We start from the raw sequence: 13,143 nt of genomic DNA, 5'->3' as shown, positions 1-13,143 counted from the left end.
TTAAATACAGGTTTCTATCACCCTTACGGGGATTTTCATTAAGTATTTGTCGTAAAACCACAGAATAATGCAAGCCTCTGCCCTGATATTGCTTCCCTCATCCATTCTCTCATTTGTCTGCCTGTCTTTTTTTTGTTTTTTTTTTTCCGTCTTTTCCTACTGTTGTGAATAAACCTGAAGACAAATTCAAGAGCAGCCAGACGGAATATACTGCCGGGGACTTGGAAGTATCAATATTTCAGTTACAATAAAAAGACTTTCCCTGATCGAGGGAGTGAAAGTTATCCAATATAAGTGAGCTCGCTCTTTGACCACCGGACATGTTTGCCAGTACACTTCTTCTTCTGCAGATTTGTGTGAAATATTCTCATTAGATGTTGATTATGTTTTTTGTGTGCAAATGCATACAAATGCTGGCGCCCTGCATTAGCTCTCTACAGTTACTGCAAGTATGAACACGCCTACATCTTGCATTCGTCCACCACCAGACGTTCTAGCGCCTCCATGCCAGCAAAGTTATTTCAACATGCACATGAAGACCGTGTCACACAGTCACTACTCACATTTTGCGCATTTTTGATGCGTGAAATTTTTTTCTTTCGTGAAACTTACATACATACATATGTGACTTGCGTTCGGCACTCGTCGATGTGTGCAGATGACCGTCAAAGGTTTTGACCGACAGGTATTTAGGGGAATATTGGTTTGTAGTTTACACATATTTTACGTAATTTATATGCAATTATTACGTAAATCTGACGCAACTGCTTGATTTTTCTAAGATGCAAATGCATATCTGTGGCTTTTCACGGCCGTTTCATGGATGTCAGACGGTCTTTTATATATCGTTTATAGATATCCCACTCCAATTACGCAATTTACGTAAAGACCTTTTTACTTTTTCCAGGTATATTCACATATGACCAATTTTTATCCGTGCAATATGCTCAAAATGTATGTCGTGGCTGTGTGACATGGCCTTGAATAAGCAGGAAGGTTTGTCTTTTTAGCTGGGATAATCTTACTCCCCTTCTACCCCACCACCACCACCATCCAACCTCCCACCCCACCCTGAGGCTGGCTAAAGCCTTCCTTCTGTCAGGCCATCCTCTCTGATGTGATCCAAGCTGGCAGCTTCAAAAGCACACGCATCATTTTGGGTTTTTTAGACTTTTTTTTTTTTTTTTCAAGTTGGTCTCGGCAGACTGAAGGTCACAGCTTGAGCATCTAGTTAGTACAAAACACCACTTAGTGTAGAGATAAAGACAGTTTCATGACACCAAATGAAAATGTAATTCATGTAAAGTAAATTTGGTAAAAGTTAAAAAATTGTATTTGTTAAGCAATCCTTAAAGGGTAACTAAAATAAAATAAGTTTTGTATTTCAACTCCTAAATGCCACACTCAAAGGCTCAAATCCAGCAAACAAGAGATTTCAAATCCAAATCCAAGGCAAGTTTTAAGTAGTGGCTGTTTTCCTTAGCATGGAAAGAGCATCACAATGCCCACAGGGATTCACAAACCAATCCAGTAGCTTAAGTCACTTCCATTGAGGAGGTCTCAGCTAACATAGTGTCAGTGACATTGAGCTTTGCTGGGAGTTGGAGAAATGGATTATTCTGCAAGAAAGTTGTAGCTTGCAGTTTGCAATCCCCCTTGCGCTGGTTAAAAATACACCAAGGTGAAACCAAGATGATCACAGCCCCTGATTCTGTCTTTTAGATAACTAAAATATTTTATTACAACCTGTCAAGGCTGCAGAACTGTGGCAGCTCTTCAATTTAGGTAGAGACATCACAGGCAGAAAAAACTGACACGCATGGATTCAGGCTGATTTTCCTTCTTTCCCTGCTGCTTGTAGCTCCTAAAAACCAGCAGGAAGTTGTGCAAACAGCAGTTCTCTCACTGAAAGGTTGACCGTGTTTGGGTCAAATCTGATTAATTCACAACTTTAAACCCGTAAATATATATGTATTCTTTTACTTCTGATTGCCTCAAGACCTTATACTATCCTCTACACTAAAAAAAAAGTGATGATCATCTTTTTCCATGAATTTGGTGCTGTTAAACCCAAACTTAGGGTTGAAGGATTTTGGGCATCACACTTTTACAGCTTTGTGTCAAGATAGACAACCAATGCTTTTTCTTCTAGCATGTCCTCCTTATTAAAACACCTATAACATGCAAAAAGAACTTTTTAGACTTTCAAGGGTATTTTGTTGATTCCTCATAAAAAACAACCTTAAAACGATATTTTGCCCCATTCTTGTTTTTCTGAGTATTCCTCTAAAAACCTGCTCTTCGAGCATCAGCCCCTAACAACCTATGAAAACGAGTGGGTTCTTACATTGATTAATAATTGGGGGGAAAAAAGAAAAATGTCCTTGTTTTATCAAAAAAAAATAGAGAGAGACAGAGAAAGAGATAAAGAGATAGTGAGTGAGACAGCGAGAGAGATGTTTCAGTAGTATTTAAATAATTACAAAAAAAAACAGAAATTTTGGGAATGGAGGAACTAACTGGAAAACTATTGTTACACAGTGAACTTTTTGATGCTTACAATAATAGAATAGAATAGAACAGAATAGTTTTGCAGATTTGCAAAACAGATGCACTGAATCCTTAGTTTACCGACGGTTCAAAAGTGGTAGCAAATTGGCTGTCTTATATAAAAGTCTGTGTAATCAGAAGCAGGCCTGCCAGATTTCACCGCGGCTTGTCAAGCTCTCTGATCTTAACAGCTTTAAAGTGTTAACAAGGTGACTGTATCAGAGACAGCAGAGGAGGAGATAGCAATAAAGGAAAGGTTCAGACCGCAGGAGACAGAAACAGGGCCCGAGATGAGAGAGGAGAGTTAATGGCAGCTAGAGTAGAAAGAACGGCTAAGAAAATAAAAATCAGAAGGAAATTAATTGAAGACACTTGAATAGAAAATGGAGGATCCGAGATCAGAGGTAAAAGAGTTTCAAGACTTTGTAACATCCAGTCCATCCTTCAACCTGTTTATGCTTGCAAAGGTATGGCGGTGATGAAGCTAATCTAAGATTTTACACGAGGCACCATAAAGAGGTTCAATCATTGCAACAATATCATTTACTTTCAGCCTACTAGTTACTAGGGATGCAACAATTCTAGGTTTAAAACCAAACTGTATGTTGCAACATTAAACCAAATCGAGCAGAAAGTGAATCGTTGCGTCCCTACTGTTTACGTCGAAAGTGTCAAACATGTGTTGTGCTAAATTTAAGAAGGATTTATAATACCATGGTGAATACTTGAGTCTGATTGGCTGTAGGGTATCGATTAAAAAGTGATATACCACACATAAAAAAGAAGTTCGGGTCCATAGCCCAAATGCTCTGTATCACTGCGCTGGTGTAAATGCCAGTTAGTATTCTAATTATTTAAATTTGTTTAAAAAAAATAAAAAATAAAAGAAACATAGGCTGTCATACCCTTTCCCGTAGTTTATTGCAAGCAAGAGAGTAAAAAAGAGGAGTGATTTTATAGTTTCCTTAAACCTGTTTGGTTAATTTGAAGAGTGGGATGCAGATGAAAAGAAGGAAAGAAAAGAATTCAAGATAAAATACGAGGAGGAATTGAACTTTTTAGATTTCAAGCTTGGTTTCTCAAATTAAATCGTCCTCTTTTGTGAAAAAAGTGACATAAACCTAAAAAATAACAAGATGAAAGAACAGAAAATCAACTGAAAAGACATTTTTTTTGTAAGTGACCTAGTATAAGCCAGATTATGCCCTTCGTGTTGTTCATTATCAGAAATTAACGGACTTCACAGAAGCAGTTTTGGAAGTTCGAGCTTTCTGTCGTCTGTTCATTTCTGATAATGCAAACCTCTTCGACCATTATCCCTTACATATTTTATTACATAACCCAGGCTTAATTTAAGCCAATAGACAGGTTTCTTTTACCAATTTAAATACAGGGATTCTTTTGTCATTGCTGTTTTTTTCTAATCCACCAATCATATATCGAACCAAAACAAAAACCCAGGACACAAAAATGTGTAGAGTGTTCGTGTTGTCGAGCTGGACAGTCATTTTTCTGGTGATTCCAACATCACATGAACGCAGCATTTGTCTAAGTTTGTTTAAGTTCTCTTTTTTTTTTTTTGATTTTTTTTTTTTTTTTTTGAGGGACATCAACCCAATAATGCAATTGTCACTAAAATAACAATAAAAAGCCACAGTTTTGAAATAAAAATTACAAAATGATTTGTTTTATATTATAAATTTTCAATCAAAATCAAAGCATGTTTTCATCCAGATTCCATGTTATTTCTTTCTTTTATGAGGGAGATAACCAAAACACTTCATCTGGCTCCTATTTTTAAATGTAGAACCTTTTGTGGCCCACGAGTCAAAAAGTGTTTCCACCTCTGCTCTAAACTGTACAGCTGGATAGCTTCAATATTGTTCACCATTTTTGGTGCACCCAGGGCCGTCGAGCAGCTCTGCCTGTCAAACGCCAGAAAAAAAATCAATTTATAATTGATTAATTTTATTGTGTTCAACATTTTCTCTGACAACCTGCTTTGTTTTGCTGCGGATTGTAATAGAAAATGGCAAAAATCAGACTGAGTTGGAGTGTTTGGGTTTGCTAATGTCTGAAGCTCAGTGAATGCACCACACAGAGATGCTCGTCGGCCCTGAAATCTGTCATTCAACTTGTTGTCGGGGGTTTTAGGGAAAAAGGGGAGGGGGTTGTTGCATGAGACGGAATTAAGACGTCTTCGGAGCGTAGGTCCACTAATTAAAAAAAAAAAAATGACTAAAAAAACGAATTTTAGGAAATGTTTTCTTGTGCTTTCCTTGTTGTTAACCACAGCATAAAGAAACGTAAAACAGGTAAAGTCTCAGTATCTCAGTAGGGGAAAGGGAGAGATCAAAGTTACAGTATATTCTTCATTAGCTCGTTATCACAAGAAAACGGTAAAGAAAAAAAAAGGCAGTTTTCAGCCTCTGTACTATTCTGATCGTTTGCTATTAATTATGATATCGCTTAACATCAGCTCCATTAAAGTCAGTAAATGACCATGTGATTATTAAATTTAATTTCAGAGGCTCAGCTGTGGAAGGCACAGGGTGGGGCAGTGGGGAACCACAAGTGTGCTGACTGCTAATAGCAATATCTAAAAGAAAATACGCTTGCTGCAAACGTCCAGCAGCAGAGAGGCGCACTGTGAGATGGAAAGACATGCATACAGACAATCTTCTCCACAGGAACACCATTATTGGCTGTGTTATGCCTGGCCACTGCCCCAGTCACATGAAATTTGATAATAATTATATTAATAACATCATCTCTCTTATCCTGCTGTGACACTCTCTTAAACTCCCTAAAGCTATTTTCCATCAGTTCACCGCCTTCCTTGGTTGATAATGAATCACAAGGCAGCCTTATCTTTTCTAATCTGCCTTCAGAGTCCCCCCTCCTCCTACATTTCCTTTAAGATGCAACGCTCGGTGCTGTCAGGGCTGCCTGTGGCCGTGTTGCTGGTCTCGCTGCAGGAATGCATCACAGTCACAACTGCAGGCAAGTCGTGGTCAGGGATAATTATTTTACAACGGCATGCTCTGCATGCTGCGAGGAGCTCCCCTGCTCGTCCTGTAGGAATAGAAAGATCAATATATGCAGATGCAGTATTAGCTGGTCAGATGCCATGTCTAAACGATTAGGAGCAAGGGGACCACATGAGCATGATGGATGTCCACGTGAGTGATTGCAAAGGCTCAGTTCTCTGTGCGTTATTGTTCTGTCTCCTCGTATAATGTCTTATGTAAAGCGAACGTTCGCACGTCGCCTCTGATCAACTTGCTAAGAATTATTAGAGAAGCAGCCGATGAACTGGACACATTGGAATGAGATGTGTGAATGAAGATGAGGAATGGGGGGGGGGCATAGAGATGATTAAAACATAGAAAGTTTATTTAATATATTCAAAAAGGGTGTAGTTTAGTGCATGTCTTTGGTGGGAAAGAGAAAGATGGCGTTGACAGGGCCGGATATAGACATGGGCAAGGGAGGGGGTAATGCCCTCCTAAATTCTGAGACTATCCCCCCAACCCCCCCCCCCCCTCAAAAAAAAAAAAAAAAAATTTGGGCTGACCCAGAAAAATCCACAATTAACTAAGTAAACAAAAACTAAAAGACAAAAAATGACAAACATCTTATTAAAACCCTAATCAGGGATGGGCCTTTTTTTTTCCGGAAAAAACCAATAACCAATATTTCCCCTGCAACTGTGGCCTATAGGTGATATTTGCTGATACCAATACTTAAATGTCTACAGTAACACAAAGTTTAGATTTCCTTTTTTTTTTCTTTAGTAGAAATGCACAACTTTTCTTCTACTGGAGAATCACATTGTACTTGACCTTTTTAACATACAGCAACGGCTCTCATAGGAACAAGTATCACTCGTTTGTATGAGATCCCATGAGATTATATGAATATATCTCTAAGCATTTAGAGCATTTATTGAATATTGGACATCACTGTTAACCATAAACTCCCCATTGCCAAGGATCTATTAGGAACAACATGTATCCCTATGAAAACATTTACCTGAAAAAAAAAACCAGAACAAAAAAAAACATAAGCTTCCTAATCTATTAAGAACAAGTATACATTATAAAAATTAAGTGTTTCTGAAAACTGTCAGAAGAACAGCGGTAGATTTTTTGTTATCGGGCCGATAATGCAAAATTCCAATTAGGCAAATATCCGCCAATACTGATACTGGCACCTTCATGTACCCCAACAATTTATGATAACGAACACCTTGTTGGGCTTTATCCCTCACATAATAGATAATATCTGTTGGGTTGTGGCTTTGTTTTGGGTTAGGGTTAGTAAATTGTTGTTTCTCTTTCGGCTTTTCCCATCAGGGGTCGCCACAGCGAATGAGTCGCATGGTAAACTTGGCAATGTTTTACGCCGGATGCCCTTCCTGACGCAACCTTTTCAAAGCATCCGGGCTTGGGACCGGCACAGAAGTAAAGAAGGGAATAAGTGTCAGAGTCGAACCCTGGTTTCACGGACGGAAGGCGCCGCAAACCAGCACGAGTTTCACCGGCTCCCTCTGGTTAGGGTTAGTAAATGAATAATGATAATAAAATAATAATAATAATAAAAAAGAAAACATTTGTTGTAGTTCATATTAGAAGATGATTTGTAGAGATGATCATATAACCCATAAATAATTACTAGTGTATCTGCCTTGTTAGGTAAATTCAAATAGTACTATAGATTCATCTAACTGAAGTTACAGGAATATAATCCATGTAAAATAAAAAAATCTGGCACTAAAACAAAAACCTTATTGGGTAACATAATAATAATACCCAGAAGATAGGTTCGCTTCTATTAAAGCTCAAACGCTACGTGTAAGGTTTTACGTCTCTTTTAAAAAAATGGGTAAAACAATCATAAAAAAAAGTATAGCCAACTAAAGCAACTTTTTTGTTGACCTAACAGAAACTTTGTTACGAGGCTCAATAGTCTGTGAAAACTGTAAAATAACTAAATAAATCAAACTTGCACAACAAAATGATCGAGAGGTTCAGCCTTGAAAAGCTCGCTATGCAGAGTGTGGACTGAAAAGCAGGCAGTTTTCAGCACAAGTGGGTCAGAGAGCTTCAAGCACCATCGAAGAGGCGACTTTTTGTTCTTTTTTTATTTTTTATTATTTTAAAGCAGAGTCCCACGTGCTAAAGCAACATCAACGTGACAACGTTGTGTTGGATTTTTGAAACAGATTTAAAAAGCAGCCAGAACAACTGTTTTACCTTTTATAGCAAAAAAAGAAACCGTCATTTGTTTAATTTTTGAAGAAAGCTTGGTTTTGAGTCATTTTTTTTTATTAATTTCATTTTACTTAGGATGATAAAGATGTTATTACAGCAGTTTTTTTTTTGTAAGCCCAAATAATATTAGTGACTTTTTTTTTGTACATTTTCCTTTTTGAAATAATACAATTGGGTTTAGTCTTTAGTCTCTAATATTAGATGAGCATAAAAAGCACATTTTTTTTTCAGTTTAGAAACTGTTGAAATGCATTGTATTAAATGAAAATGAATCATCAATTTGATACATAAGAGGCCAAATCAGTAAGCTGCACGTGTTAGTGCCTATGTTCATAGATATTGATAATCCTGTAGTCCTGAGGCCAACAACTGACTGGGTTATCTGAGTTTTAATAGAGCTAAAGGATTTGCAATTTTTTGCAGACACAACGGCATAGAGTGGTGCTAAAACTTGAATTTACTATGAAATAAGCCATAATGCATGCATTTATACTACTTCTGCAAATTTATAAGTAAATCAATTTTTATAAAAAAAATCATTTCTTTTTAAGAACTGATGCTCTACAGATAAAAAAAAAAAAGTTAACAAATTAACAGATATGAAACGCCAGGATCAAATTAGATTTTCCATCTATCAAAAATGGGTTTTGAGTAAAAACAACAGAAAAATACCTTAAAATTATGACTGACATTTCAAAACTGTTGCAAATATGCTGGTTTTCATGCTGTAGTTAAATGAGTGATTATGCGAGATATGTTCACGCATTTAGAAAAAAAAAATGAATGTTTGTTATCAGTAGCACACATGGAGACCATCTTAATCCAGATAAATTAAGTAGTAATTAAGTAAATTAAGTAAATAAAGGAGCAAAAATGTATGTACAAATCATGCTTAAGGCATGTTTAAACACTCCTATAACCTTTGAAGCTTTTCAGCAAACTAAAACTTGAACGAACGGATCAAAACACTAAAGTATCAACAGATTAATACTGTACATTACCCAACCTAAAATACATTTAATTCAATGCATTAGTCCAATTTTAACAGAAAGTCTGTGCTCAACAGCCCCTTTGTGCAGATGTGTTGTGATATATGAGTGGTACGTGTGTTTTCTCGTCTCTTCAAGGACACTAACAGAAATGCTTTGGGGGAAATGATGTGAACAGCTCATTATAGAGATTTTGTGTCGCTAAAAGGAATATAACGAGGAAAGCCAGTCAGCACGAGTATTAAGACATGTTACTATTTTTTTTCTTTAACTTGTCCTGTCAAACAACTGAGCCAACGGATGAGCGCTGAAGGCCTCATGTTACTAATTTTAATGCAAATCGGAAGTTTGTTATGCAAATTATCCTGCTCTTTTTGCCTTGATTATTATTTTTACCATTGAGGAATTTAATTTCTGTATAAGTTACTGTTTTTTGCACAGCTTGACCAGGGGTGCAACCTATACTCAATATTGTTTTATATTTGATCCGTAAAAAATAAATACTGGCTCATTTATCCGTTATATTCCCATGATTTGTTCAGAATTGTTGCACTTCTCTCCCAGAAGTGCGACTTATATTTAGAATTGACTCATCTATTGACCTTTTTTTAGGTCTTCTTTGTGCATTTTGTGGCTCCTGCAACCTTTACTTTGTAGCAACTTATGCTCTGAAGCGAGTTATACTACTAAAATTCCAGTAAATCCTTTAACACATGTCTTATTTTTATATTTTTTATCTAAATTCAGTTACTTTGTAAAAAATTGTACATGATGAGAAACAATACACCTTACCTTTCCAACGTATAGCGGCTCAGTTCCTGTGTACTCTTCCACCACAAAAAACTGGTTCCACACCCATCCTCTCTTTACACGTTCAAGTGATGAGGCTCCTTCCTCCTGCTTGACCTGTCCTGAGATTGTGCCACTAGTCCTTGAAGCCCCGGACTTGTTAAAGTTACAGCAACACAAAAGACCAAGTGTGGCCAAAAGCGTCCAAGCTCGGACTCTCCCAAAAAATACCATCTTGACTTTAAAAAAAGAACTTTATGTAGCACACGTGTGGACACAAATGGTCTATTTCGGCGGTGGTTATATTCCAGAAACACCTGAAAAAACTTTAAAAGCTTTCCAGGAAAAAAAGGAAAAAAAGAAAAAAAAACTTGAAAGTTAATCCATGGGATCACAAATCAATCTGAGGTTGTCTGCAGAATACTCAGCAGGCCACAGAGCATCATGGATTTGAATCACCTGCTGAGAGCGTGTTTGTTTGTTGTAGCATGATCAGTCATTGGGATTCTTCATATTATCTGCTTTCGGCTTGTAAAGTTTTTTTGATTTTCTCTTCAAAGTATGACCTGCAAACTGACTGTGAAATGTTTTTCAAGGTTTTCTAAGACAAAAAATAAAAGAAGTGATTTAACTTGATTGACTCAGTGGTCAGTTGAGAGGAAACAAGGACAAACAGCCATTAAGAAACATGTTTTTGGAGAAGGATATTGATGATGTACTAGCACTTGTGGACCCGTAGTATTTACTGCCTGTGGCTCCGCTAAGGTCACTCTGAGCCATGTCAGCACCAGCTTTATGAGAGAGCTGGTTTTATGCTTTAAGCCTAAAAATTATTTTATGTTTTAATTTTATTTTTTCATTAAAGATAAATAAATGAAATTTTGGCCAACTCTAGTTCTTGAAGAGCTCTAAGTTTTAGAAGCAGAAATTCAAAAATAAAAAAGGCAAACTGAATTTACTGCTGGTGATTGCATCTGATCGTAGAACCTTTTCCCCTTCAAAAGAATTCATGGTTTGATGTGATCTTTTCCCAAAATCTTGATAGGAATTTTGTTTCTCAACACGGAGACTCCGTTTTTTTCTCTCTCAAAAGCTTGAAAATTACCTGAAAGACAGAAAAGACAAGAGATTAAATTAAAACTTCATCTCTTTCTAAATCCACATCCTTAAATATAATTTAAATGGTTTACACATATTTTCCTCTAACTCCATTTACATAAACACAACTATTAGGGCCACTATTAATATATATACAGTGAAAAACAAAAGTATGCTAAAAAAGTCATACTGTACATTTAAGAGAAAAGAAATTGTAATTTTACGAGAATAAACTTTTACATTTATAAGAAAAAAGTCATAATTTTACAACAATAAAGTCATACATTTATGAGAAATAAATATATGAGATGAAGTCGTAATTTTACGATAATAACGTCAGAATCAGCTTTATTGGCCGAGTACAGTGCATATACAAGGAATTTAGCTTAAGTGTCTTGTGCTTTCTTATGCTCTTGTGCAAACCAAGTCATAAATTTATGAGAAAAAAGTTGTAATTTAACAAGAAAATGGTACACTTTTTAGAAAACATTGTTGGTTATTTAAGCCTCAATCCACTTTACATGCCGACTAAAGGCATCAATGCAACCATCTATTTATTTTTTATTTATTTTATTATAATAGGAATTTATATGTTTTTATGCCTTTGGACCTCTTGTATTGTCCTTCCAATGATGTGAACAGCACGTCCAGTGGAAATCCACTCATTGTGGTGTGAATCTTCTCCTGAAGAGGGCCCATCTCCTGCAAATTCTTTTCAATATCCTTATAATTATAATAAACAGTCCTGATTCACTAAAAGGCTATTACACTTTCACTTATTTGTAAAACTAATGCTGAATGACGGACAATGAGCTCTACGTCTCTTATACTAAAACATGATATTGGTTGGCTGTTTTAGAAATTTAAGACTTTATCCTTATAAATTTTCAACTTATAACATATGAAATCATAATTTTACTCTCTTAAAATATTCACTCTTTTAACTTTATGAGAACAAAGTTGTAAAATGAGAATAAACTAGTAGCGTTATGACTTTTTACTCATAATTTTACGACTTTATTCTCGTAATTTAAATTTCATTTTTATGGTGGCCCTAATGCTCCGTCATACATAAACACAAACATCATTGGTAATATTTACCATGTAGCAATATGTTTTAACTTATTGAAAGGCAAAAGGAATAATGGTGCCTATCTTGTTGCAATCTGATGTTGCATTTTAGAAATGTGTATCCTTGCATTCTTTAAATACCACAAACATTCATGCAGACCCATCAGCCTTCCAAGCATCAAGTGACACCTCTCCAAAGAAATGCAGCAGAGCCCACACAAAACGATTTAGCTAAAGGAACACCACAAAGAGTCTGAGGTTTTAAGATGGGCTCAAATCTAGCAAAACCAAACATGAAAAAATCCTGATGACATCTGGGAAAAACAAGCTGGGTAAATATAAGAATTTCAAATATAAAACATAAAAAAACACTCCACCGCCCACAGAGCAAGAAAATTCATTGCTAATGTCTCAGTGCCAGACAGTCCATTACACCCTCAGATATTCTTTGCCCACAGCCTGGTTGGTCAAAAGTTTTTCTTTGGTATTAAAGGTAAGGCTGATTCATCTATATGAAAGAAAAATGTGAAAATCTGTCACTGAAAGAAGTTGAAAAAGAAATTGTTATTTAAGTGTAACAAAACTCCAGACAATCTGGCATTGAGAAATAGAAAACATGTACATACTGTAGGTATTTCTTTGTCAGGCTCTTAAAATGAAAATCAATATTGGTTTTGCAATCAAAAGACTCCACAAATCTATTGTTGGGAGTGATTCAGCCCTGCAAACAACCAACCCAATATCCTGAACTTTTTCTTAACACAAATTGCCTACTTTCATTTAGTCAACATTTGGTTTTAAAATATCTATTTGAAAGGAAATGATCTATAAAACCTTCAAAGATCTCAGGTTTCTGAATTGTCTGTCTTTGGTCTTAAAACAAAACAGCAGAAAATAATAATACTATTGGAATTTTCTCAGTTTATCCAGACGCCCATGGCACTTATAATGGGTGTCCGTTATTCATTAACTCTTCATTCATACCTGGTGATGGTAAGCTACTGGTGTAGCCACAGCGGCCCCAGGCAGACTGACAGAGGCGGCCCATCTGACTATCACCTGAACATTCATACGCATTCACACACCAGTGGTACCACACTGGCGGCAGGGTGGGTGAAGTAACGACGGTTGGTTGGGGGGAGCGGGGATCGAGCCGCCTACCCTTCGATCACTGGCCAACCTGCTCAACCACCTGAGCTACTGCCACCCAATAATCTGCATTTTTTAATGAACAGCAGATAAGCTTGATAATTTATCCATTCATTTATCTTCCAAACCAATGCTGGGTCATGTGGATGCTAGAGCCTACCCGGCTATCGTTGGCCAAAGGTAGGGTAGACTCTGGATCATTCACTGGTCCACCGCAGGGC

At 36.6% G+C, this 13,143-nt stretch overlaps 1 protein-coding gene across 1 annotated transcript in view; it reads right to left on the bottom strand.

The window, feature by feature from the left end:
- The window catches only part of cdh22 (cadherin 22), a 219,968-nt gene that overhangs the window by 104,439 nt on the left and 102,386 nt on the right, over nucleotides 1–13,143 (bottom strand). The window contains exon 3 of the mRNA XM_004068783.5: nucleotides 9,608–10,709. Coding sequence (XP_004068831.1) covers nucleotides 9,608–9,838 — 231 coding nt within the window. The 5' untranslated portion in view covers nucleotides 9,839–10,709. The remainder of the gene's footprint in view (nucleotides 1–9,607; nucleotides 10,710–13,143) is intronic.

This window comes from Oryzias latipes, chromosome 5 (assembly GCF_053564925.1).
Source record: "Oryzias latipes strain Hd-rR chromosome 5, Olatipes_Hd-rR_3.1".
NCBI lineage: Eukaryota > Metazoa > Chordata > Actinopteri > Beloniformes > Adrianichthyidae > Oryzias > Oryzias latipes.
This window is presented reverse-complemented; position numbering and strand designations above follow the sequence as displayed.